Below are 27,237 nucleotides of genomic sequence, written 5' to 3' on the forward strand. Positions count from 1 at the left end.
GGAATGAAATTTCTCAGTCTGTGCGGTGACATAAACACATTTATGGGAAAATATAAGACCACCTCAACCAAGTAACTTAATATTTGAAATCATGAGGCTAAAGTGCTATCAAAATAAATCACTTTAAAAAAAAATGTTGAGGCTTCAAGAAAAAGCCACAATCATTTCTGAATGTATTTACAACGGAGGAGATTATGGAGCCACAAAACAGAAAACAGTGTGGTCCTGCATTTGGGATTACTTGATGTGAAGCCCTGTGACTCTTACTGAAAGTCAGAGAAGGGAGGCAAGGACACATAAAAAGCGGGAACAGTTCCAGAATGTTCTTTTATCATTCAACTTAGAACTGACCTGTATGATGATCCAAGATATGATAAACTCCCTGGTAGTAAATTCAGGACAAATACTTTTGTAGAGGTTAGAAGATAACTATTTCACCATTTCAGTGCTTAAACACTTAGGCTATGGAGTCAGAAATAACTCTGTTTAAATAATGGTTCAGTCACTTCCTTGCTCTGCAACTTTGGAAAGTCACTTAAACCCTCTGAGCCTCAATTTCCTAAGTTCTAACTTGGGGGTCCTCTTTGCTGACTCAGAGTTATTGTGAGGATTAAATGAGACGACATGCAATGCATTTAGCATGTGTCTACACATTTTAAGTGCTGGATACACACGCATGTGGAAACACATTTGGAGATGTATAGATACGGAAAAGACATGAAGGGAATCTTCTCAAATTGTGAATATAGGGTGACATTTCTATTTTCAAAATCTTTCTTTAGTCTAGTTATATGATTTTCATATTTATAGTGAGAAAGGGAAAAAAAAGACATCACCATTTTTATTCTTTAAGAATCATTTCCCAAGGTTTCACTCTCTTGGCACTTCCTAATGAGAGACCATTTAAAGGATTCTGGCACGCTGTTTCCCGAAGTGCATCCCACAAAATGCCCATCTTAGGAGGTGCTGCATGAAAAGGAGTGCTCTGGCCGAGTGGGTATGAGAAATGCTGACTGTGATGTATCTCTCTAGAGACACCACCACAATAGCCTTTTGAAGGCTCTGCAAAATACTGAGAAAAGCCTACTCACCCTGACTTAACCACAGAATCCCATAGCACTGATGTTTTAAGGAATACACTTTAGAAAATAGTACCATGTCATTTATGGTGGAAATCAGAGTAGGATCTTAAACACTTATGCTGACCCATTGTAATCTGGGGGGACAAAGGACAAGATGCTGAGTGCTATTGGCTTCCCTGTTTCTTGTCTGGAGTCCCCATCACCAGCTGGCCAACAGTATGGACTTCTTGCCACCTGGTCAGATGGACAACTCAATTCACCTGAAAGGGGGCAGGTCAGGAAGACAAACAGGTGACTCATTTCCTTATTTGAGACACAAAGGCAGGGCCTGGATTTGCTTCTTCAAGTGGGTACAGGTCAAGGTCACACCACAGATGGGATAATCTCCCCAACAACATCACTGCACTCAGCAGGGATGGCCCTGCACAGTCACATAGAAGGGCCCGGCAGCACCCCTCCCCTTTGGGTGTGCAGGTGTGGGCATATCTTTTCTTTGTATACCTTTACCACCTTTTTCACTTGCCCACTCCCTTCTTTTTGACCATGGTCATGCCTTTTTCACGTCACCACCACTGACTGTGATCTGCAGTAGAAAGAGATGGCGGAATGGAAAGAGCCCAGGTCTGGACTCACACAGACCTGGGCTTGATGCTGACTGTCACTCACTAGCTGTATGGTCCTGGGCAAGTGGTTCCACATTGCTGAACCTCAGTTTCCAGCTCTGCGGTGAGAATTTGCAATGAGGTGCATCAAGTGTTTGGTCCTGGTAGATACTCAATACCTGATAGCCATGGTTGATGTGTAAATAATATTAACGGTATTACTGCCAACAGTGATACACACTGGACTAATTGGACTTTATGGAGATTGAAGAGGTCATCTACTTCTTTTTTCTGCCTGAATGGAAATTCTTCTTCTTTTGAATAACTGTGGAGCAGAAAGTTTGGTGCAACAGATATTTATTGAACACCTACTGTGTGCCAACTCTTTACTAGGCTTTATGGACACAAGACAATTTGTAAACATCTCTGAGTTTACCAGGGGTGATCAACAAATACAGGTAATCCCCCTTCAAAGGTGATGCTAATGATAATACTAATGATACTGGGACTAGAGTGAGGTTAGAGAGAGACTCACCTTGGGTACAAAATTCAAGTGGGTGCCCCAAACTCAGTAATCAAGACAAATAATATCTTAATGCAATGTTTTTAAAAATCAGCATAAATACAAAAAACCCCATGATGAACAAAACATCAAAATTTTAAATAAAGACAGGATCTGACGCTGCACTCTTCGTGACCCACCTCAGTTGCCTGCCCCACTCCTCGCCCTGAGGAGGCTAATATTTGTTGGGCCCTTATTATGTTCCAGGCGGACTTCCTGGGTTCTGTCACTTATTAACCACATGACTGACCTTGGGTAGGTTATTGAACTTTGCTGGGCTTCAGTTTTCTTGTCAGAGAAGAGTAATAGCAATAGGATCTATCTTGTTAGGGTTGGTGGGAGGATTCAATGAGATGATTTATGTAACACACTTAGCAGAGTGCCTGGCACACAGTAGGTGCTCAGTAAGGATTAGCTACTGTTATTAAGCTCAGAAGGGTTGAGTGAACTGGCCCCAGGTGGTGAGTGGCAGAGCTGGGATACGAACACAAGCTGTTGGAATAATGGCTGCCCCAAGCAGCTAAGATGTGCTCAGGGTGTCCTGGGAGCACAGAGGAAGGCACTTGGCTTAGATAGGAGAGTCATGGAAGATCATGGAAGGCCTTCTGAAAGAGCTTGTCAGTCATCATCTCTGTCATCATAAGCACCTGGGTGTCTTTTCAATCCTATGAGTTATTCTAAGAAATCATTAGAAGGCAAGCTCTATGAGGACAATAGCCTGGCCCATTTTTGTTCACCCCTGAATCCCCAGTGCCTACAACAGTGCCTGACATGTACCAGGAGCTCAATAAATATTTGTTGAGTTGGTGAATGAATGAAGAAGATGATCTCAGAAAACTATTCATTAAAGAAAAAACTCTTTAGACACTGGTTCCACCTAGATTCCAATTGTTCTACACTCTTCACAGCTGTCATTTGGAGAGATTGAGATAAGAAAACAACCTAAAACCTATCCAAGAAAAGCCCTGTCTTGAAGACTAGATTCTAACTTGATCCAGGTGGACAACATAACAAGTTGTGGGAAATGTAAGAACACCATTCCCAACCAATGTCTGACCCTTCCTCCATAACTACTGGAATACCTGCTGAGAGTATGTTCAATATATGAGACATAACATTTTTGATGTAAAGTGGAAGCATATTACTTAGGCGTCTAACTCAATATAGAAGTTTGTTTGTTTTAATTGCAAATCTATGACATGCCAACCAAATAGCACCAGAAGAATAAATCTCCATGATTATGAAAATTTTAATACCTAGAGCTGCTGGTGCGAAAGTCTTAAATCAACTGAACCCAAAATCAGTCATAGGCATCACATAACATTATAACAAAGCCAGGGTCTACTGCATCAGGACAGAAGGGAATATCCACTATCCCTAGGGGGTGGTAGGTAGAGGAGGGGCAGAAGGAATCTTTTCATAGAGAACAGAAAAATGTGGCATACTAATTTTATTTTTCTCCACTGACAAAAGTGTGGCTATTTCTTTTTTTTTTTTTTTTTTTGCAGTACGCGGGCCTCTCACTGTTGTGGCCTCTCCCGTTGCGGAGCACAGGCTCCGGATGCGCAGGCTCAGCGGCCATGGCTCACGGGCCCAGCTGCTCCGCGGCATGTGGGATCTTCCCGGACCGGGGCACGAACCCGTGTCCCCTGCATCGGCAGGCGGACTCTCAACCACTGCGCCACCAGGGAAGCCCAATGTGTGGCTATTTCTTGATAGGTTCTATCTATTCTGGCGTCCCAAGGTTTGGATCCCTCTTTGCCTCTCTGTCTGTCTGTCTCTATGTGTGTTTGTGTACGTAAATCACACACACACACTTATATATATGTAAAATTGCTGGGTCATAGAATGATTTCTATGTTTAATTTGAGTTTTCATTATAAATACAGATTGTTAGGGGTATACGGAACCTTTGAAAAAAAAATCTGCTGTAATTCTCTCATTTATAGGTGAGGAAACTCAAGGTGAAGGAAGGTGAAGTGATTTGCCCAGGGTCCCAGGGTAGTTATGGGCAGATCTAGGTAGATTCCGGGTCCCGAGCTTCCCAGTTCTGGCCCTCTGAGATAATCTTTATAAATTGTGTGTTGCATGAACGGGGGCAAAATAGCCTTGCATGCTGTGAAAATCTGGACATAGGTATAACGGCATCACAGGCTGCTGTACTAAGGAAGTACCCAGTACTGAGTACCACGGTGGGCACCAGACAGAGGTCTTTCCGTCAACAATGAGATGCTCCAAAGAGCTGCAGATGGCCCAGACCAGATTGGTAGTCTGCAGCTCTAGGTGGTGTATTTCTGACCTCCTCCTTAGAGATAATCGTGAAATTCACTGTGCATTTGAGAAATTGGCCCACACAGATGCTCTTTTTAACATCTGTATGTGTACGTGTATATAGATCATAGAGTCAAAATCAGCATATGTGAAACTGTTAGAAATAGGAGTGCTTTTAAAAACATGGGGCTGCTAAAACGAACATTTGAAAATCCACAAAATTATATAACACTCCCTGTATCCAGACTCCTTGCCATGAGGAAATATATCATTAACTTTTCAAACAGATCATTGGGAACCTTGGTTTTCAAGGACAATGGCAAACACCTCAGCTAGTGGAAAGCAACTTACTGGAAAATCTCATTTATAATCATGTATGTTTTTATTAGGCTTTTATTCTGCTCTCCTGACATACGTTTCACTCCGAAAAATAGCAATCTTTAAAAAAGCAACATTTGAACAGCACTGCTAAAATTACTTTCAAAAATAATTTTAAAGATTGGTTACCAGTCACCCATCGCTACACTGAAAACTTTTCTGGTTTGTAATTCATCTACAAGGCACCTTTTATTTGTAAATTGAGAAATCACCAATCCTGTGTATATTTTAATCAGGAACATTTTTTGTAAATTTATATAACTATACATGTATATATGGACACATAATCTTTATCTATTTATCTAACTGTTCTGAATCTACTAAAATTCTATGAATGTTAGGAAGGTTTTACTGCTGAGGTGGAAAATCATCATTGTGACTCTCCTGCAGTTTCAACTCCAGAATTGTCAGACGTGTGGAAGGAGAGTATAGGGGACGGGGTGGAATGGGTATAGGGGAGGAGAATTTTGTTCTTTCAGTGTTCTTGCAGCTCGTTCAACAGGCAGACCATACATCTGCAACTGATTGCTAAATGCAGATTCTGGAGACACTTCTGGACTTGGGGCATAAAAGCATCAGAGAGGAATAATAAATTAGTAGGCAGATGTTAATTCCAGTAATTATGACTAAAGGCAAAAAAGTCATATATTTTATTTTGAAAGTGAACTGTCTCCCTGTGTTAGACTAGCACTGATAACACATGACCAGCTAAGAACCTGAATGAAATTACCTGTTAGGTGCTGTGCTGTTGGTGACAGCATGAATAAAATTGGCAAATGCAGGAAATGGAAAGACCAGAATGACTCTCAATATTGAAAATGACAGAAAATTAGACAATACAAGGCCCTAACTGTTAGTTCAGTTGATCCATAATCTCCAGGACAAGAAGTGGTCCAAGGGGTGGCTGGATAGAGCATGCCCTAGTTGCCCCTGCATTTACTTGGCCCGTAGCACTCCTCACGATGTGGTATTACTGTTTTTCTCACTTTTACACTGGGTTCTCAGTCCCTGAAGGGAAGAATTATGTCTTCTCTGCCTGTGATCCCCAGCAACTAGCACAGTGCCTGGCATAAAGAGGGCATCAGTAAGTGCTAGTGGATAAATTTCTCATGTTTTATTCAGTTGCAATATCACGTGGATGGGGATATGAGGATGAATAGATATAAAATGCTTTGATGTGCATCGAAAAGTACCAAAATATTTCTTCCATTAACCTGTCACTGTGTCTGTTGTTTTACCATTAGAGTAATTTCCGTGGGTTAATTCATCAGCTCTGTTAAAATATAAGAATGTTTGGGAAAGAACAATGGGTTAAGCCCTGTAAGTCATTACACCTTACTATGCATTAATTTATCCTCTTCCTTTCCAATATGGGGCTAGTTGAGTGTAGGCTACTATAGAGGTTGAAAACTCTGAACATAGTGGACTCTTAATAAACATTTGTATGAATATTCCTGTCTGCATAGCAGTAGAAACATTTGTTGAGTTCCTATTGTATTTTATAAAATAAATTATTTTGGATATTAGTTTAATTTTTAGAAGGATAGTCAAACCATAACTCCTAACAATCTAAGACAATTTAGTACATTTTGTTGTCATCATCAGATGCTTTTGAGAAATGCTATTTATTGCATCCCTTTGGAAAGACAAAGACAAAGAAACCATTAGACTGGGCATTTTCCATAATGGCTGCTGAATGTTTGCAGAGCACAAAGGGAAGTGAAAAATTTTCAATTTGAAGATTAGTCTGATGAATTTAGAAAGCCAACCAGAAAAGCATTAAGCACCCAAATGGGTTTACAAAATCTGAATTCTTGGATAATTCTCGGTTTAAATAGTGATCTGAGGCAATGTGGCATGGAGACATGTCACAGACAACTTGATGACTTTGGGTAAAGTATGTGCCCTCTCTAAGCCCAGGTATCCTTATCTAGAATATGGGGATAACAATATCTACCTTGCAGGCTGATATGAGAATTCAATATCAAAGAGTTAATATTTTGAGAATTTATTATGTCAGGCAGTGTGTCAGGTTTGGGGGCTCCAAGAGTGAGCTAAAGAGGAAGATGTCTGCGTTCATGGAGCCCCCATTCTAGTGGTGATACAGGGAGATACTGTAATGCCTAGAACAGTGCTGGGCATGGAGCAGGCACCTGGTAAATGACGGATATAGTATTCTGTGGTCACAACCTGTTGGAGATGAATGCTAGACAGTTACTGCTACCTGAGAGCAACAGCTTCCATGACTGTATTAAAGCTAAAGAACTGCCAACTTCTGATGTCCCAGGATAGCTCAACAACAAACAAGGAGCCTCTACTTGTGGTCTCAGCCCCACAGGTGAGGCTCCTGAGCAACTCTCACCTGGAGCCTCCACCCTACCCACAGCCTGCTGGTGGCATCAGCAGTTTGTTCAGTTGCCACCGGCTTGATATCTAGTGGGTCTGGAACTGGCATTACTGCTGCCCTTGGTGCCCAAGTATTTCCAGGAGTGGCCTCAGTTTCCCCTTTGGTTCTCTTAAACTAACTGCAGAGAGAATGACAGAGTAGTTACAAGCATTTTGGAGTCTAAATACTTGGTTCCAGTCTCAGCTTTACCATTTAACATGGTGAGCAATTTACTGAATCTCTCCAAACCTCAGTTTCCTCATGTGTATGATGGGGTCAATAATAGTACCTGCTCTGACAGAACTGCTTTAAGTATTAAATGGAATAATGTATATATAAAGCTCCCAAGTGAGCACTCAGGAAATTTTAGGTGTTGTTTTTATTACTAATTGTGGAAGATGCAAGGTCATCTTTGTTGACTTCATGCAGACAGTCTAAGGCAACTGCGACATCTCTTCGAAGTTTTAACACTTGTAATTTTGGATCTCTCTCTCTGTCTGCCCCAACAAGTGCCATCTTTTATGGTCCAGATTTTATTAATTTTTCTGGCTGAATGATTCTTTTCTTTATAAGGTACTTTAAATGATTGGTGTTATCAAATTTAAATTATTTAATCTAAATTTTAATTATCTTTCATATAGGTAATCTCCTTTGGCCACCACAAGGACTCTAGGAGCTCGGTATGGGTGATGTACCTGTTCCCATGTTGCTGACAAGGAAACCAGGGCAAAGAGAGATTAAGTGAGTGACTCCCTCAAAGTTACATGGCTGTTACCAATAGGGTATATCTAATTCCTGCTTGAGATGCTGAAATTACTATTTAATTATCAAAGCCATATTCACTGCGGGGACTCAGAAATAGGCACAGAAATCAATTTCAGAAAATCACTCAGCAGTAACTGGAAAATGTTTTCAATGAGTTGGAAAATCAGACTAAAGACTTAACCCCCAGACTTAGGCTGTGAAGCCTAGAAATTCACACTGAGGTTTTGTTTGATTTTCTGTTTTTTAAACTTGTGAATTCTGCTTTCACCCATCATTTGTAGTATAGAATCCTGAGCATACCCAAAGCCATTAGAAATTAAATTTACAAGGTTTTGTGGTTGTTTTTAAAGGAATTCCATATTTCCAGGAATTTTACATTTTTCCCTTTTGGCTCATGGCAGGAAATCCTGCCTCCAGGAATGAGTCATAACCTCCCTGCAAAAGGACTGGATCTTTCTCCCTGCCTGCTTTGACCCCTTCTAGAGTGACTTTCCCCTTCTTAGGGGAGGAAAGCAGTGAGCTTCCTTTTTGGTTGACCTCAACTGTGTCAAGGCTTTTGATTTAAGTAGTCAGGGCAGAAGAACCAAGGATGATCCAAGCTTCTAGAAAGGGTACAAGGCTGCCCCATTGTCCACCTTTCTTCAGCCGTTGCTGCTCCAACCAGCACCATGGCTCCTGCCTCGGCTGCCCTGTGCCTTGCTTACTTTCCTCCCTGGCACTTCTCTGCGCCCATGCATGGGATGGGGAATGGCTGTAGGAATCCCCAGCCCTTGGGCATGCACGTCCTGGAAGTGCATAGAAGTTTTAACTCCCATGGAACAGCCTCGCTGATAGAGGCTGGAGGCTGGTGGCTAATTCTGAGGTGCAGCTTATACAAGACTTTTCAGACAGTCCCTGTGGTATCAAGCCCGACTGACCACAGTGGTGACCAACAAGGGAATGTGTCTTTACAAGAGCTTCCCTCCTTCCCCATTTCACTGTCCCAGTCCCCCACTCCTACTCCTGATGTTACCTCCAAAACTAGACTATGTGCATGCAAACCCCTGTCTCTGGCTCTGCTTTGGGAGACAGGATGGGAACTCATCCTGCTTTTCATAATAAACCAATTCATGTACACCTGGGAAGGTCAATGTTTCCATGTAATGCATCCCCAACTTAAATGACAACTACTTCTTAATTCTTCCATTAGAGGAAGAATACAGTATTTGTGGAAAAGCCTTGAAACAGGAGGTGTGGGTTCCAGCTTAGCCACTAATTAGTTATGTGACCGAAACTACACTATTTAACCTTTTCAAGCTTAGTACCTGATCTACAAAATAAAGGAGATGAATTGGATTACATCATTTCTAACATCCCTTCCAATTCCACAACTGTATCTCTGTGAAATAAAAGCAACTGGGAGACAGTTTGTAGTAGCTGCTTTCCCCCTCATTAACCCTAGGAATTGTTTTGCCTAAAAATATGGCCGTACTTTAATGCAACTTTAGACAGGCAAGTGAATCAGCCTCCTGAAGGTCTAGATTAGAGAATGAGCAGCTATTCAGAAACTCAAAGAAACAATAAGGCTGACAAAAAGAGAACAAGCCAGCTTTTCTGGAGTCAGCGAACATTAGCCGGGGCTGCAGCATTAAGATAAGAGCAGAGTAATGAGAAAACGAGTCGCAACCAACTTCCTTGACTGCGTCCCAGCGGTCACTCAGTGATTCGTCACATCCCTAACAGGGCTTAATGAATGCACTCCTACTGTTGACATTTTTTTCTCCCTTAGAACTTACTTGGAAACTTGGTTTGGGAAAATGCTTCTACTTTGAGAAAAATAACACAAAACCCTGCAAGTGTCAGACACAGGAAATAAGAATATTAAAGGGATACAGGCTTCCATAAATAACCAATTCAGGAGCATCAATTCAGAAAAAGATGGAACAGCATGACAGTTAAGTCAAAATGAGGGCCACAAAACATGCAAAATAAATAGCCTATAAAGCAAATGAGGTTGTAGATGCCACCATTTATAAGACATACAAGACATTTAAAAGATATAAGACATTCATAAGACAGATAACATAGGTACTATTATCTCCATTTTACACATGAAGAAGAGAGGCTCAGAGAGGTAAATAATTTGATGACACACAGCTATGTAGTGGCAGAGCTAGGATTTTTTACTTTTAAAATATATTTTAAAAATTAATTAAATTTATATTTATAAAAGTAATACATACAACAGTTAACAAGTCAAACTGTACTAAAAAGCATATAATGAAATAAAGCAGTGTTTTTCATATTGCTGCCTTGTTGTCCTTTGACTGTATTTCTCAATGCTTTCATTTGATTTTTATTTTGGCCATGATGTTTTTAATTTGCAAGAGCTCTTTCTTCTTCTACAGTTTGCTCCTATTATTTTTTAAAGCGTTCTGTTCTTATTACATGGGGGCAATATTTTAGCTCTCTAAGGATATTAACAACAGTTTTTGGTTTTTGTTTTCTTCCTCTCCCTGTTTTCTCTGAATTCCATTTATTTTCTGTTTGTTTTGGTCTCTGCATTTCACATGCGAGACTTTCATAAAATGTTCTGTGATCCTTGCTATCTGCATGTTAAGAGTACGGCATTAAAAGGCTAAGCAGGAGTTGTATGTGTGTGTCCCACACACACACTGCATACGACACATTTATACTAAAAATTATTCATTGTTTATCTGAAATTCAAATTTAACTGCACTTCCTGTACTTCCATTTGCTGAATCTGAGAAACCTGGATGTGTGGCTTACAGATTCTGGCCTCTGGGTGACTGGGCTGTGGGCTTGGGGTTTCAATCCAGAGACCTGTTCCATTTGATTTCATCCCTTCTTCTGAGCTCTGTGTCTCATTCCCACCTTGAACTTTTCTCAGTCCAGAGTGCTTTCTTTCATTTCTCCAGAGAATAAACCTCTGCCCTTCTCCAGGGATAGAGGAAAGGGAGTTATCTGGTTAGGTTGGTGGAGGACTTAGTGGGCTCTGAGCGTTCTGAAAACTGACTTTTTAGTAATTTCCTTGTCTTAAGCTGTGAGCGTCGCATTCACTTTTCACTGGTACTTTTTGTCTCTAAGCCCCAAGCAAGGCTCTGCAAGACAAACTGGCTTGCTTCTCAGAGTTGTCCTCCCACTTTCCACTCCACTCTGCCAGATCAGTTACATTCATCAGCTGGCCTTCCATTTTCCACAAATGGATTATCTCTTATCAGTTGTTTTGGGCCCTCTCTGGTTCTCTGATTTACGCCTTTTTGTTTTTGCTTTTAAATTTATTTGGTGCCATTTTAGTGGCGTTTCAGAAGGGAGAGGACATAGACACTTGGGCTCAATACACCAGGTTTAACTAGAATGCCAGAACGAGACTTAAATCCAGACCAATATAATTCCAAAGCCTTTTACTCCTTGCACTGTACTGTGTCATAACCCATTCACTAGAGACCAGCAATAAACACCTGTGGCATAGATTATCCGTTGTCTACTCAAATATCTCTCTTCCCTTTCTTTCTTAGTAATAGAACTCCTAGACTTTAGGAGGGCATATAATTACCCAAAATGAAGCCTTCCTTTCCTAACCTCCCTTCAACCTAGGGATGGCCAAGTGACTAAATTCTGACCAATGAAATGGAAGTGGAATTGTTATGTGAAGCTTCCAAAAAACTCTCTTAAAAGATAACTTGCATCACCTTTGGTCCCTTTCTTTTTTGTCCCTTCCTTCCTTCTGATAACTGGAATGTGGACATTTTGCCTGGAAAATGAGCAGCTATCTTGGACTCAGGTGGAAACCATGTGTTTGAAGGTGGCGGCACAGAATGATAAAGTAGCCTGGGTCCCTGATGACTTAATGTAGCTACTCTGCCAACTGCAGATTGCTTATCTCCAGATTTCTTTTATGCGACAAAGAAGTAAGCTCCTGTTATTTTGGGTTTCCTGTCCCTTACAATTGAATCCAATTCTAACTGATGCAATGCCAAGTACAATAAAATTCAAAGGGAGTGACATAGGCTTCCTGGAAAAGGTGGTAGAAGGTAGTTCAGCCAGATGGGGAAGTGGAGGAAGAGGATTCCATGTAGGAACGGTAAGATGATTGGGGAACTATGGCCATTGCATAAGGTGTTTTCACAGGGTAACATGCAGTTAACTAATAAAAAGGATTATTTTTTCTGAAAAACAAAAAACAAAGGGTAACATTAGACCTGTCTGGTTGGAGTACAAATCATGTTGGAGAGAAGTGGAAGATAATAATGAAAAATAGTTGGGGGCAGATTATGGAGGGAGAACCTTGAAATGCGAACCAAGTTTAGAGGTTGCTTTGAAAGCAATGAAGCCACTGAAGGCTTTTAAGATGGGCGTTGGAGATGCAGGTCTAGAATGTGAGGTAGTATTAGAGTGAAGAATTTCAGGGTCTTCTCTATGCCTCTATAGAGGTAATATAGCACTGAGGCCAGGGGAGTGAATCTGAGTAGAGTAGAGAAAGAAGAACATGGGTTCAGGAACTCATACGTAGAAGCAAGGAGAAAAGAAATCTATAAGGGATCCAGAAAAGGAGAGAGGAAGGCAGATGGATGTTGCGGAAGAAAAGAGAGTAAAAATTGACAATGAGAAATCAGTAAACCTGTAGATGTCTCAAAGAAGCTAGAAAATATCAGAAATGAGTAAATGACATCGAATTTGGGGACAAGGAAGTCTCTGGTGACCTCTGAAAGTACAACGCTGGTAGAATGTGAAGGTGGACGCTGGTCTCCAAAGTGTAAGTGGGTGTTAGGAAAATAAAGGTACTCATGTGCTCCATTTATTTTAAAAGGTGGGCAGTAAAAGAAAGGTGAATTGAAAAGCAATTAAAGACCAAGGGGTCAGGTCAAATAATTTTTTAAGGAAGGGAAGTTGTTTGGTCTTTAAGATCAGAGCAAACTGTGCATATCAGTGAAGGAAGAGATAACCAGGCTGCCAAAAGAGGTGGTACCCGAGGGAGCAGGTCTCACAGGAAACGAGCGGGATGGAATCGCCAGCTCAGATGGAGGCCTGAGCTTTGGGAAAAGGAGGACGGCTCTTCTGAGAAAGAGAGCTAGAGGAGAGGCAAGGAATGAAGGCTGGGCTTTCCGGTCATCCTTTTAGCAACAAATCTTTTTCATTAGCACCATCATTGCCATTAGAGATCTAACCGGAAATCATAGTCTAAAATAGCAATCTTAACCAGTCTCTAAAATAAAAATGGCCATCACTTAGTTTCAGCCAAGAGTCCCAAACAAGGCTCATAAAACAGAGGAAAGATATAAATCTCATGATTGTAGCCCTGATTGTCTTGTTTTATAGACACCACACTAATGAAGTTCTCTTAGATGAGGGGAAAAAAACAACAACAAAAAGTTTAGGTCATTTACACATTGATATCAGTGCTAGAATAACAGGCAATCCCTAATATGGACCTGAAAATTAATTACAGCTTGAAACTTTAGATATCCATTTGTCAAATAGATCAAATGCCAATACCTACTCAAAGTACAGCGTGAGGTCTGTTGCTAGTATTGACTGCTTCAAAAGCTGCATAAGGTCACTGTATTCCTTGGAGGACAAATTAGCAAAGATGTTGTGACCCTGGAACGAGAAAGTACAAAGTCACAAAAGACAACGTTAAATCTGAGCTTGGTGACTACATGTTTTTCCTTTTTTTTTTTTTTAAATAAAGGTTTAGAAACATGATAAAATCATTTTCTATAAAGCTTAATGACATTTTGTGCAACTACAAGCAGATTCCCTGGCAAACATAGCAAAGCTAGGAGTACAATCATTGTTGAGGAGGACCACCAAGGGACACTTTATTATGCTTAGTCTTGAAGACAAAATTGAAGAGTGTTTGAACGCATCTTCCTCAGGCCACGTTTGTGCCAACAACTCCATTTAACTGCCCACGTCCTGTGGAATTACAGAGCGGAAAAGCTGACAAAACTTTCAGGAATCTTTCTGACCCCGATATATCAATACATACTAGTCTCACTAGTAAAGACTTAAGTTGGCCTTTTGGAAGTATTTGCTCTGGCAACAAATGACTTCAAGGAAGAGAAGAAACATTAGACCAGTGGTACAAACGGGGGTGATCTTGGGAATGGGCACTTCTAGCAATGTCTAGAGACATTTTTCTTGTCATACTGAGGGACGGTGCTACTGGGATCTAGTGGAGAGGCCAGGGATGCTGCTAAACATCCTACAGTACACCCTACAGACCCTACAACAAAGACTTACTTGGCCCAACATGACAATTCTGTTGAAGTTGAGAAACCCTGTGTTAAGCTGTGAAGATACGTCTGGATGGAGTGTGTGAAATTCAGGACAGTGAATAATTACTGAGTAGCTAGAATGTATAAGATACTGCTCTTGGCATAGGAGGGCTCTAAAGATGCCTTTGGCCTTGAACAACCTGCAAGTACACCGTGTCTCCATACCTTTGAAAAGCACACCTTTTTCCATCCAAATTTGTTTTAGCCACACTAAACAGTTCCACAGTATTTTTAATAAAGTGTGAAAAAATCCTTTTTTTTTTTTACATCTTTATTGGAGTATAATTGCTTTACAATGGTGTGTTAGTTTCTGCTTTATAACAAAGTGAATCAGTTATACACATACATATATCCCCATATCTCCTCCCTCTTGCGTCTCCCTCCCTCCCACCCTCCCTATCCCACCCCTCTAGGTGGTCACAAACCACCGAGCTGATCTCCCTGTGCTATGCGGCTGCTTCCCGAAAAAATCCTTCTTTAAATGACTGACAATTCACTTAATTTGCTTTGAAAGTTAAGACTTCATTTGTCAGGTTTTCTTAGCATGAGATATGAACTCATAAACAGGTGGTCTGGGAACTGGACCAGTTTTAAACCTAGCGTTGAGAGCCAAAAGATGGTGCAGAAGGAAGGCAGTGAAATGACTGCCTGAGAATATTTTCCAACAAGAGGTACATTAATTCTTCCAGGGAACCAGAATATCAATTGGTAAATTACTACCTACCAGGTACCAGATGATAGATAATCTGCTTCCTTGAGTTAATTTATCTCATTGGGGGAACCCACCACTCCTTAGAGACTAAAGTATATTGGTTCCACCTGGGACCAGGTCCAGTATTAATAATAATTTTCAAATGAACTCTTCCAGACCCTTAATTCAGCCATTAGGAAGAAGACTAATAACGAAAGGAATGCCACACCATAATTCTGCCCAGTGTTCTTTGCCTCAGCCTTGCCCCATGGATCAATCACAGGCTGGTGTACTGGGGCCTGGGAAAAAGTGGTTGGGACCTCTGGAATAGTGGTCATCTGGATCCAGCCACACATCTAGCATCTCTCAGGGAAAGAAATATAGCTACTAGGAGCCAGTTACAGTAAAACCTAATGTGGAGTCCAGGAGAAAGTTGGTCTGAATTTGAGGATCTTGATTATTTTGAGAGTGTATTTTACTACTTTTAAAGGACATAAAGTAACTTAACACAATTTACAGTTAAGAGAGTGACAAAGCCAGCCAGGTCAGCTTTAATAATAATAATAATAAAAGTTAATTTGCAATCAATGTATTGCTTATATGTAAATTGGCCTTCTACAGTGCCTCAAGGGTTTGGTCTCTAAAATAGATTAGTCTCCCTAAAACACTACTTCTACTCCTTGTTCAGGGAGGAATGGTATTGATGGAAAAAAAAATGTAGAGGAAGAAAGGACTGGAGCAACTTTCTTCAGGCTATCTAACCTCTCTGTGCCTCTGCATTATTTGGAAAGTGGGGTGGTGATGACATCTGCATTTTTGCCTTTCTGATGGGCAGGATGGGGCGGGGCGGGGGGAGCGTCAGGGCAGAGCCTGAACACACCACTGCTTGGTTCCATTACTGTTATTCTGCGTTCTTCAAAGAGAACCCCTGGAGTGAAGTGCAGCTGATGTATTTTGTTTATATGAAGACAAAGTCTGAGTTAGTGGGGTTTGTTTTCCCAGAGAAACAAGCAAATGACCTTCTAAGAAAACCCTGACCTCCTGTATATAATCTGTTATTACAAAGGTGAGAATGTCTGGCCTCAGGGGTGTAAACCCATCATACTACCAGTACAGAAAAGATAGTCTGACCCCAGTTTCCTCCTGTTCCTACTTCCCTCTGCCACAGCATGCAGCTAAAACATGGCCTTCATAGGAAAATTCCAGAGCCGCAGATGCTGGGATACTGGTTTCTGTCAGAGTTACTGAAAGCCTAACCCTTGATGTTTCATTCCCAACTGCAAATACATCTCCCCCAGCGGGTTTGCCTTCTGCAGCTGCACTCAGGTTCCGGAGTGCCGACTCTCCTTTATGGGGTCGAAGAAGGCTTTCGTGATATTGCAAAAGACACTCTTTCTCAAGATAGGCTGGAGGAAAAAAACCTCCATATTTAATGATGCTATTCCAGCAAAGCAGGACCTTAATGATGATAATAATAATAATTAATGGCACAGCTAGAGAACTGACAAATAATGGGGAACAGATGATCCCTTCCTGGCCTCAAAAAAAAGTCTGTATGCCTGCAGAAAATTAAGCAGATCCTTTCTTGGCAATTTCAAACTCAGACGCCTCAGCCAGAGTCAGTTAGCAGTTTTACTTTTTTTCCATGGAGAGCTAAAAGTATAAAAGACCAACTACTTCTAACTCCCACAATGCACATGAAGCAAAATAAGGCATATGGCTGCAGCCCTGGGTCTCAAGTTTAGTTGCAGTTCTCACTTTCAAATCGGTCCCACCAGCAATTTTAAGTTCTCTTATCTTTTATAGGTTTCTCAATTATGCGAATAAAGTGTAACTTTCTCACCCTGTTTCTGCTTCTACCATCTTTTTAAATGGGTTTCACAAAATGGAGATGTTGGGCCACTCACTACTTGGATCTGTTAGTGGGCTTCTGTATTGTTAAGAAAGGTAAGGCCATGCTCTGGTGACAAGCTGTGGCAGTCTGCTCTGCTAAGTGAATCTGAAAAGCCTCCTAACCAATAATAAAACCCAAATGAATCAGCTCAGGACGAATTTGAACAAGGTCCTTGGTCAGGCATCTGAAAGAATTTTTAAAAAGCCACACAGAAAAGGTCCAATAGTGCCGATTCTCTGTATCTTCCTGTGGCATTGCAAAGAAAGAGAAGTAGGAAACATCATTTCATTGGTTTTCTTTCAAGGGGAGAAGCAGAATGTTAGGTCTGTACCTTGCTTTGAAGGATCATCACTGCATGGTTGAAATGGTGATGCTCTAAGGTAGCAGAAGTTCCATAGAGCTGGGCCAGGGCAGAGCCACTCCTGAAAGAGGACAGATGTGTGAGTGACCAAGGCCCTTCACCCGTCAACGATCCCCCGACACTGGCTCTTTGGATCAACGTGTTTCTCCTGCTTCCGCAAAGGACCATGAGCAGATACATTCTCAGGTAACCACCTGTGTAGTTCACGAATGTATTAAGTAAACGTTTTGGGAATCTTCTCTGTGTTAGGCTAGATGCTGTGGATGATATGACTGTGAAAAAGACACAGCCCATGCTGCTAAGAAATTTACAGACTAGTAAGGGAGATGAGATGTGGTCCTACGGGAAAATAATGCACAGAGCACATAATATAAATACCATAGAAAATGTTCCAGGTCCAGTCAAAGTGCTTTGGATGATCTGAGGACAAGAGACATAATTCCTGGCTTTGGGGATCAGGATAGGCTTCATGAGCTAAACCTTATAAAGCTTCCGAGTGTCCAGAACGAATGTCATATACCAAATGTATTTGCGGCTCCATGGGAAAAAACCTTGTGAATATTATGTAGAACCCATTTAACCTGCTTTACATGTAAGGCTGACAAGCTTCTACATGTAAGGTTGACAAGCTTTTCCAACCTACAGTCACACTGTGATATCTCAATGTCGAACTCCAGAAAGTTCCCTGGATTTGGAGTCAGAACTCAGCTCTCGGTAATAGTTTTGGGTCATTACTTGGTTGCTTTAAGCATCAGTTTCTTTGTCTCTAAAATTATGATAATACTCTTTACCTCACTTGTTATTTAGGAGCATACAATAAAATACTTGTAAGTGCCTATCATAGTGCCTGCCATGTAGTAGATTGTAGTCTATACTAATTATTAATCAACAACGAAAACACATAGATATTTCCATTTTAAATAAATAAAATGTTAATTGATACTTGAAAGGATAATTTTGAATTATCTGTATATTTTGCTTATGTAGAACAACCCATTCCTCAACAATGTCAGTTTGGCAAGTGCTCATTTAAAACGTTCCAGTGTGTTCATTTCCAATTCTCCTGAAGTAGCATTTAGAGCATCTTAAGAGTTGAGAGACATTCTGAGAATCCTATGGTTTAAAGGACAGTCGTGGGATGGCAGCCGAGGACCCATGAAGGTCCTTGTGTTCCTTCTTGCTAATTGCAGAGAGTGTGGACATTGAAAGGGCAATTTGGCCTTAACCTGGAAATGACAGACATTGCCCGATCGCAGTCTGCCCTTTTAGTGAGAGGAGCAAAGACTGCATGTAATGCCACGTGAGGGATTTCAGTCATAAGGTGCCCTCTAGCTCCAGCATGAGGAGGCCCAAGATCATGGCTGGTTTGGGGGTGCGGGGGACCTGTGATCTCTGGAAAGACTCAGAGCTGACCACATGTTGGAATAAAACAGCAGGGTTAGGGGTTATTAGGAATAGGGTTAGTAAGCAGCGTACTAGAGTTTAATCAGGTGGTGTTATTTCTTTAAATCTTGCCTTAATCTATATCATTTAATACGTGAAAATTTGTTAGGCTAATCTTAGCATTAAGTGATTAATATTTAACATTAGTCACTATTTTTCTAACATAGAGTTCATTTTTATGAAAATACATTTTTCAAAATGCACACTGTATTGTGTCTTAGCTGTATTTGTCTTGGCTTTTGAAATTCTAGGATGTTTTATATGCATGTCAAATCCAAATGCCTGGCATGGAGTAGGTGCATAAAAAATATTAGTTGCTTGGCTAATAAAGTGGTGGTGGTATGTCTAGAGATTATAGTTCAAACTGAAGGTTGACCATAATAAGTGTGTTAACATTTTAAAATAATGTTATTAATGGTAATAGCTCTCATGAGAAGTACCTGTCATGAACTAGGCAACATATTAACACTTTAATATATTACTTCATCTAGTCTTGACAACAACCATGAAATAGGTATTATTTTCTCATTTTACAGATAAGGAAACCAAGGCTCAGAGAAGTTATGCTACTTTTCCAAGGTCACAAAGCTAGTAAGTACCAGTTCTAGACTGGAAGCCAAATTGTGAAGCTTTTTCTCATTACATAATGAGAAAGATAATTATAACTTATACATTTCTGATATTCAGTTCTCCATTTTTGCCAAGCTGGTTGTCATCAATGAAAGAAGGTTTCAAAATTTAATTCAGAATTCTTCTAGTATAACTGCTAACCACAGGTTCAGATTCCTGTGATTTGTTTCTATTAACTAGCCATGCCAGATGTGCCCCAGTTACTGGTGTGAATCCTGATAAGAGAGTCATTGATGTAAAGTAGGGTCAAGATGCAAAATATCATCTCTTCCTTTATCAGGTTGGTTTAGCAGACCTCACAAAGTTAAATCAGCTACATGATAACAAGTCACTAAATATTTTCTTTTTTCAGGATGAGTAGGATGTTTCCTCCTTTAACCAGGGGACACCTTGTAACAAAAACACTGGTGCCTCCTATGCTGCCCTCTCCTCTCCACCAGATCCACATGGATTCGGAACTGCTGCATTTCATCAGAGGGCTCTCAGGGTGTTTGTGCAAATGCATCTGATGGCCCACGGTTTGAGCATCTTCATCCTCACATTCTCTTTGTTCCTTTTAGTAATTCCATCTTACATTGCCCCCACCCTCACACAATACTGATTTAATCACAAATATGTAGATTTTGCAACAGAACCAGACTAATGCTATGAAGAGACTGTGACTGATTGATTGATTCATTCATTCATTCACCTAATAAGGACTGATGACTACTGCAATGCGGGACTGTGGGCATGTGGGATACAAAGATAAAGAAGACATGGCTTTTACCCTCAGGAAGCTCACAGTCCCCTGTAACTGCGCAGGAGACTTTCTCTGTCCAGACTTGCACTCACGATGTCACCTTTCTGCAAGCAAGATGCCATCTTAGCATTCACAGGATGGAGCATGATACTAACTCTACTTTTTTTTGTCTAGAATGAAATCATCTAAGCAAGAATGCTTCCAATTCCATATGGTTCCTTTATTTACATTACTAGGTTTGGTCTCTGTCAGATTTTCTAAGACTGCAAGACATCCTGGTGCTTTCTCAGTCCAAGGCTCACTGAGAATGCGCCTACACCTGCCATTACTCATGCACATGCTATGAACCTCCTAAGACCGCAAGAGTGAAGTCCATGGTCAGAAAACTTGATAAAAGTGGCAAAAATTAAAATCTATCTGTTAGGATAAACTTTATCAAAATGTATTCTACAGAATACTAGTTCTTTGGAATGTTAAATGGCATTACAGGCAGAAATAAAAATGGTCCCATGGTTAAATATGTTCGGGAAATGCTGGGTTTAAAAAGTTAAACTGTTTCTTTATTATAGGATTTCTCCGTGGCATCAATATGTGAAAATATGCACTGTGATTCTGCAGGAAGGGGACGTAATATGCAGTATTGCCCAATCTTACTTGATCATAAAACCATTTTTAAAAAAGAGGACATGTCTTTCATGTAATGTACTTTATGTAAAGGCATACTGTCATTTATCATGTAAAATGTGAAAAAAAAAACCCTCAAATCAATCACATGTGGAAAAAAATTGACTTTAGCACCACACCTCACTTTAATTGTCTGTGGTAAGTAAATCCATCATATCAGTAGCTCCGGGGCACACGCATTGTAATTGTGAAAATATTACAGATACATGTAGGGTATGTGGAGACAGGGCGAGAGAAGGAGAGCAGAAGAGAATCCAGATCCCTTTAAGCACAGGAAGATTTATACCTGTGATCTTTCATGATGCTCATTATTGATTAGGTCATCCCAACATACTGAAGTTTTTAATTTTTGGACAGGCAGCACACCGAGGAGAAACTTATTAAAAAGAAAAGGGAGGGCTTCCCTGGTGGCGCAGTGGTTGAGAGTCCGCCTGCCGATGCAGGGGACACGGGTTCGTGCCCCAGTCTGGGGAGATCCCACATGCAGCGGAGCGGCTGGGCCCGTAAGCCATGGCCGCTGAGCCTGCGTGTCCGGAGCCTGTGCTCCGCAACGGGAGAGGCCACAACAGTGAAAGGCCCGCGTACCGCAAAAAAAAAAAAGAAAAGTCAACGTGAAAATTCTGTCCCCATAGGCATCCAGCACTTTGCACAGGCACCAAAAATAAGCGTGTAAAAGGAACTTGTATAGCTATGAACTATGTACCTTCAAAACTTCCCTAGATATGCATATTCGTTGAAAAAGAGACAATGGAAGTGTGCTGCCATGGCTTTCAGAAAAGACAGGAAACTTTCAGAAGGAAAACTATGAAAGGTAATTAGGAAATTGAGAATTGTTGGGAGGTGGTGAGGAATGGGATTAGGCTGTCACGGCAGATTAATGCGCCCCCGTATTTCACTTCTGGGACCTGGCTGAAAGCGACAAGATGGGTTTTCATTCCCAAGAAATGAGTACAAGAGATTATGCTAGAAATGAATAGAAGAAGTCTCCTAGGAGAATATACTACAAAGCTGCTCGGTACTGATATTTAATCATCAGGGGCAGCTGTAATAGGGAGGGTGCTGAGTGGGAAATGCTGTCCCTGGAGAAAACAGGAGAGCGGTGTTAACAGAGTAATTTCAAAGCACTGTGGGATCGCTGCCCTGGCTACCTATCGATCATTCACTGCACGCACTCCAATACTTTAAAATTAAGAATAAAGCATGAAAATGCAAAGGTTCACTTACCAGAAAGGCTAAGAGAATAAATCATACTGTGCTATAACTAAAATCACAACTTTTTATTGTAGAGGCATTTTGCATTTTATATAGTAATTTGTCCCTTGCTAAATGTCTCTTGTTTCTTTATAGCCTTATATAGGAAAAAAGGTAGCATATGCTTTGCCACATAATAATTGGTGCATTTAAATCCCATTTCCAAATCACTTGAAAGGTTGGAGTTAGACTGAGTACTTTAAGGAAAGGGACTATTATACTTCCCACACAATGCCTAGCACAGTGCTTCGCACTTAGAGAGCACTCAATTAATGGGGAGTAAATAAGGAAATAAGGATATAGATTTCTTTCTAGGGATTTTCCTAAACAATGGCACAATTGCTGAATAAATCTTATTCTAATCAATAAAAAGGTAGTTCCTTCATCATGATGTAAAAAGGTCTCTTTCAGCATTTATTGAAAAAAATTTTAACTGAGGTTGCATGGTGGTGGCCTTTGGTGTTCTAAGTTCAAAAGTGACTCTGTCAGTTAAGAGACAGGGCTGATGGACATCCCATGAGCTGGTAACTTGTGTACAAGATCGATCATTGTGAGGAAACATGTCAGACCATCTTGGAACAGGTAGATTTGATCGTGCGGTATGAGGATGCAAAAAAAATTTTGAATTCTGGTATCAGAGACTTAATATCTATCTCATATGTGTGAAAGCTGTTCATTATAATACAAGTCACTTGAAATTTGGGGACCTCAGTTTCCATTTTCTAAAAATTAAGGCACTGAAGAATATGACTACCAAGGTCTAGTTGTGTTCTATGAGTTTTTTGGCTCCACATCTTGAGTTTTTGGATATCAAAATATATCTTAGTTTTCCAGAGTTCACATATATGGCAAGTCAGCCAATAAACTGGAAGCTCAAAGGGCTAAAATAAATATCACAAAGTCATGAAAGAGAGTAGAATAAAGTGGTTAAAGAATGGTTTTTGGAGTCAGACAGCCCAGGTCCAAACACCACTCTGCCACATGCTGGATATATGAATTTGGGCAAGTGACTTACTTTCCTGAGGCCCAGTTCCCTCTGTAAAATGGAGACAAAAGTATCTACATACAAGGATGTTGATGAGCACTTGAGATAGTAAACAACAAATAAACTGTAGTTCTTCTTATTGTCTCAGGGACCATTCATTGCAAAGAACAGAAATGAATTAGAACCAGCTTCACTAAAAAACAAAAATAAAACAAAACAAAACAAAAAACCATTGACTAAATGATGCCAGGAGCTCTGAGTAAGGCCCATTGTCACAAGTATGGCTGGGTCTCTTGGAAATAGGAGTAAAGATATGGAAACCCAGGGATCAAGTCTGCTTTTTCTCTGTCTTTCTCTAGGATAGTATAATCTCTGCCTCTCTCTGAATGTTGGCTTTCTTCTCTCCCTGCAGATTTGCTTTCTTGTTTATCCACTTGGGACGTGGTCAACACAGCTTTCCCCAAATGGCAGCCTCAGCTTCCAAGTCTATGTGCAGCTTAGACCTCAACAGCTAACTGAGTCAATATCATGGTAATCCAAGTCCAAATTCCTGGGAGATAAAATATGATTAGCTGGGTTTGGATTAGATGTGTACTCTTGGTCCAAACAGCTAAGAGGTCAACTAGCAAGGAGGGCTGGCTCTCTCAGTGTGACACAGAGGCTGTCTCCAGGACAGGGGCTGTTATCTGGGTACATATATTGTGCACTTGACTCTTAAAAGAACCCATAAGGTGCTCACTCTTGTTTTATAGATACAATTCTTTGTGCATAAGTGGCAGAATGGTAGGTGGCTGGAGGGAGGCTGCTCGAGGAAGACACAGTGACAGTGATGCCATTGGCCTCAGAGAGAGGTATCCTAAAATAATAATAGCAATGAAATGCAGGCACAGGGGCTCAAACCTAAAAATTCCTCAGACCCTATAACGAAAGTGTGCACAGTTTACCATTCAGTAGGCCCCAGGGACACTACTGTTTTTAGTACAACATCAAACCGATGTGTGTAAAAACTGTTTTAGGGCTTCCCTGGTGGCGCAGTGGTTGAGAGTCCGCCTGCCGATGCAGGGGACACGGGTTCGCGCCCCAGTCCGGGAAGATCCCACATGCCGCGGAGCAGTTGAGCCCGTGAGCCATGGCCGCTGAGCCTGCGCGTCCAGAGCCTGTGCTCCGCAACGGGAGAGGCCACAACAGTGAGAGGCCCGCGTACCGCAAAAACAAACAAACAAACAAAAAAACTGTGTTTTATAATAATCGTATGAAAGGTTGCACTTGTTGAAGAAATCAGGAAACTTTGTTGAAAGGCAATATTAAAACAGTTAAAACGTCATCCATTTGTCATTCATTCATTCACTCAGCAAACATTCCTCGTGGTTTTATCATGCTGCTGGTACTTGTACACAACACGGGGACTCAAGAAGAGGGGAGGCACACCGGTAAATCAGCAACTAACATGGTGTGAGATGCACACTTTTTTTTTTTTTTTTTTTTTGCGGTACGCGGGCCTCTCACCGTTGTGGCCTCTCCCGTTGCGGAGCACAGGCTCCGGATGCGCAGGCTCAGCGGCCATGGCTCACGGGCCTAGCCACTAGGTGGCATTTGGGACCTTCCCGGACCGGGGCACGAACCCGCGTCCCCTGCATCGGCAGGTGGACTCTCAACCACTGTGCCATCAGGGAAGCCCGATGCACACTTTTGAAAAAGTATAGCCAGGGCATGATGTGGGCACAGAAAATTGACAAGGGGAAGGTACATCAGAGATAGAACCCTTGGGGGGGATGCTTTTAGAGGAGTTTGGGGGAAAGAAGGAGAGGAAGGGCATTCTGTTCAGGGGAACTGCCGACTGGGAGCAGAGAGAAGGGAACTAGCCGGACCCCACAGAGCACTTTAAGTAGCCCCTTGTGTCTGGAACCTGGATGCCTGGGTGGGGGTGGGATGACAAGGAGTGACTGCTGGGCCAGAGGAATGGGCAGGAGCCTGATTGAAAAGGGCCTTAAGGGCTAAACTAAGGAATCTGAACATTATCCTGAAAGTTACAAGAGGCCAGTGAACGTCTTTTAAGCAGGGGAGTGATCTGATCAGCTCTGTGAATTATAAAGACCATTCTGGAGCGCCAAGGGGGAAAGACTGGAGGAGAAGAGTTAGGCTGTTGGTTGTAGCAATCCAGGAGGGATGCAAAAGAAGCAGTGGTTACTTTAAGAACGCAGAGATGTTGACTTTGGGGGGCGCTAAGGAGGGAATCTGGGTGACTTGTGGATTTCTGGTGGTGCCATTCACTGGGATAGAGAATAAGAGAAAAAGGGAGAGACTGGGATTGGGGTGACTCTGGGACTTCAAATAGGAGGTGCTCCTCAAGCAGCTGGAATAAGTGTGTGGAGATAAGCAGAGAATTATGGTCCAAAGGTATGGGCTTGGGGCTGAGCAGCAGGTGGGTGGAGGTCCAGCGAGAAGGATAAAACGTGGAGCAGAAGAACAGGAGAGAACATGTCCAGCGAAGCCTGGGGCAGGAGGAGAGAGGCCTTGAAGCAAACTGAGAAGAAAGCCTAGAAAGGTGGATGGAAGGTGTTCCTCTCCCAGACAAAGGAAGACAGAGAGCTCTAGGAAGGAGGAAGAGCTCTAGTGGCAAAATGTGTCTCATAGCAAGAAGGGTCAAGAAAGAAGGACAGTAAGAGTGTCCAACAGCTTTGGGACAAGGGGTTGTTCATTGGTGGCACTACTGAGGGCCGCTCCCCTGGTGGGCAGAACTGGAAGCCATGTGGGAGGGAAGTGAAGACAAGGAACAGACAACTTTCCTAGAAGATTGGCTGGAAAGGAAAGAAGAGAAATAGAGCAGAAGCTCGAGGGGGAAGCAAGATGGAGGTGGGGTTTTTCAAGATGGGGGACAACTGTTCATATTGTTAGGATGCTGAGAGCCAGTAGACAGGGGAAGGAAGATACGGGGTAGAGAAAGGAAGACTGATGGAGCAAGGTCCCGGAGGAGGGAGGGAGAAGGGATCGAAGGCCGAGGTGGAAGGATTAGCCTCACATATGAGGAAGGACAGCCCTTTCACTGAGATAGGAGGGAAGGAGGAAAGGATGGGGCCAGACAGATAAGTTTGTTCGTGGCAGGGGAGGAAATTGAGGGAGTTCTCGATTGATGGCCTCAATTTTCTCAGTGAAGGAGGAAGCAAGGTGATCTGCTGAGTGGCGTGGGGGAGGGGGGTAGAACGGGAGGTGGTTTAGGAAGAGAGAACATTTGGTACCTATAACCGCTGACAACAGTGGGGGACGGAACTGGCTAGGGACCCAGAAAGATTGGTAGGGAGTACTGAGCACCTAGCCGAGTTGGGAGAATATATATTGGGTATGCCCTAAACTCACAACTGTGACACTTTCTCCCAAAGCCTTTAAAAGTCTAGACAGAAGAGCAAGAAATTAAATTGCTAGATTGAGCCAGGGCTGAGTTTTTGCAGAGTGACTGTCACAGAAAGGTAAGAGGGTCAAGAAATTATAGGACATGGAGAAGAGCAGTTTGAAGTGATGGGCTACTGCATTCAAGGCAGACAGAGGGACACAAAATCAATATTCATCTGCGAGATCAGGAGCAAATAGAAGGGCCCAGGACCCCAAGGCCTCAGTAGGTAGATGTTTTGGGGAACAAAACAAGTGACGAGCTGAAAGGTACCTGTTGACACACAGTGGGCTGCTGGGGTTTCAGATTATAGAGGCAGACCTGCTCCACAGGCTTGGAAATTGGTCATCTGACAGCTGATCTTACCTCTTTCTTGAAGCTTTCCTTAGTCCCTCCATCCCCAAACGTTTTTCTCTAGCCTCTGAAGTCTCATATCAATTTGTTTACAGACAGGTAGTAAAAAGCACATTAAACTGTAACCTCAATATGAGAGCCAGGAAACCTGGGTTTTGGTCTTTTCTCCAGCACCCATAAGTTCTGTAGCCTTGGCCACATTGTGAGCCACCAAGCAATGGCTATCTGGACCAGTCCTACTTGCTTAAGGACAGATTATTTTGTCCATGAGCATTACGTGCCTCACATCACCTGTATTGGTGGAATTCCTTTGTTTGTTTCCCACCGTTCTGTAGGATGAGGCCTGGCAGGACCAGGAACCCTCTGCCTTCTGTGTCACTCTATTTCACTGCGGTTTCTATATACCCAACATCAAAAGAACCTGGAAGAAATTCTATTGAGGAAGGAAGAGATCTTTTACTTCATAAAATTTCCACTTTTATTTTAATAG

General features: G+C 41.8%; 1 protein-coding gene across 1 annotated transcript in view; it reads right to left on the bottom strand.

Annotated features, from left to right (window-relative positions):
• Window positions 1–27,237, bottom strand: part of PDE11A (phosphodiesterase 11A) — a gene marked incomplete at its 3' end in the record, with an annotated part of 409,287 nt that overhangs the window by 41,846 nt on the left and 340,204 nt on the right. Inside the window, exons 14-15 of the mRNA XM_082841569.1 lie at window positions 17,244–17,334; window positions 13,547–13,647 (exon numbers count right to left, since the gene is read on the bottom strand). Of these exons, the coding sequence (XP_082697695.1) occupies window positions 13,547–13,647; window positions 17,244–17,334 (192 nt within the window). The remainder of the gene's footprint in view (window positions 1–13,546; window positions 13,648–17,243; window positions 17,335–27,237) is intronic.

The sequence above is a fragment of the Leucopleurus acutus genome, assembly GCF_964270905.1.
Source record: "Leucopleurus acutus genome assembly, chromosome: 6".
NCBI lineage: Eukaryota > Metazoa > Chordata > Mammalia > Artiodactyla > Delphinidae > Leucopleurus > Leucopleurus acutus.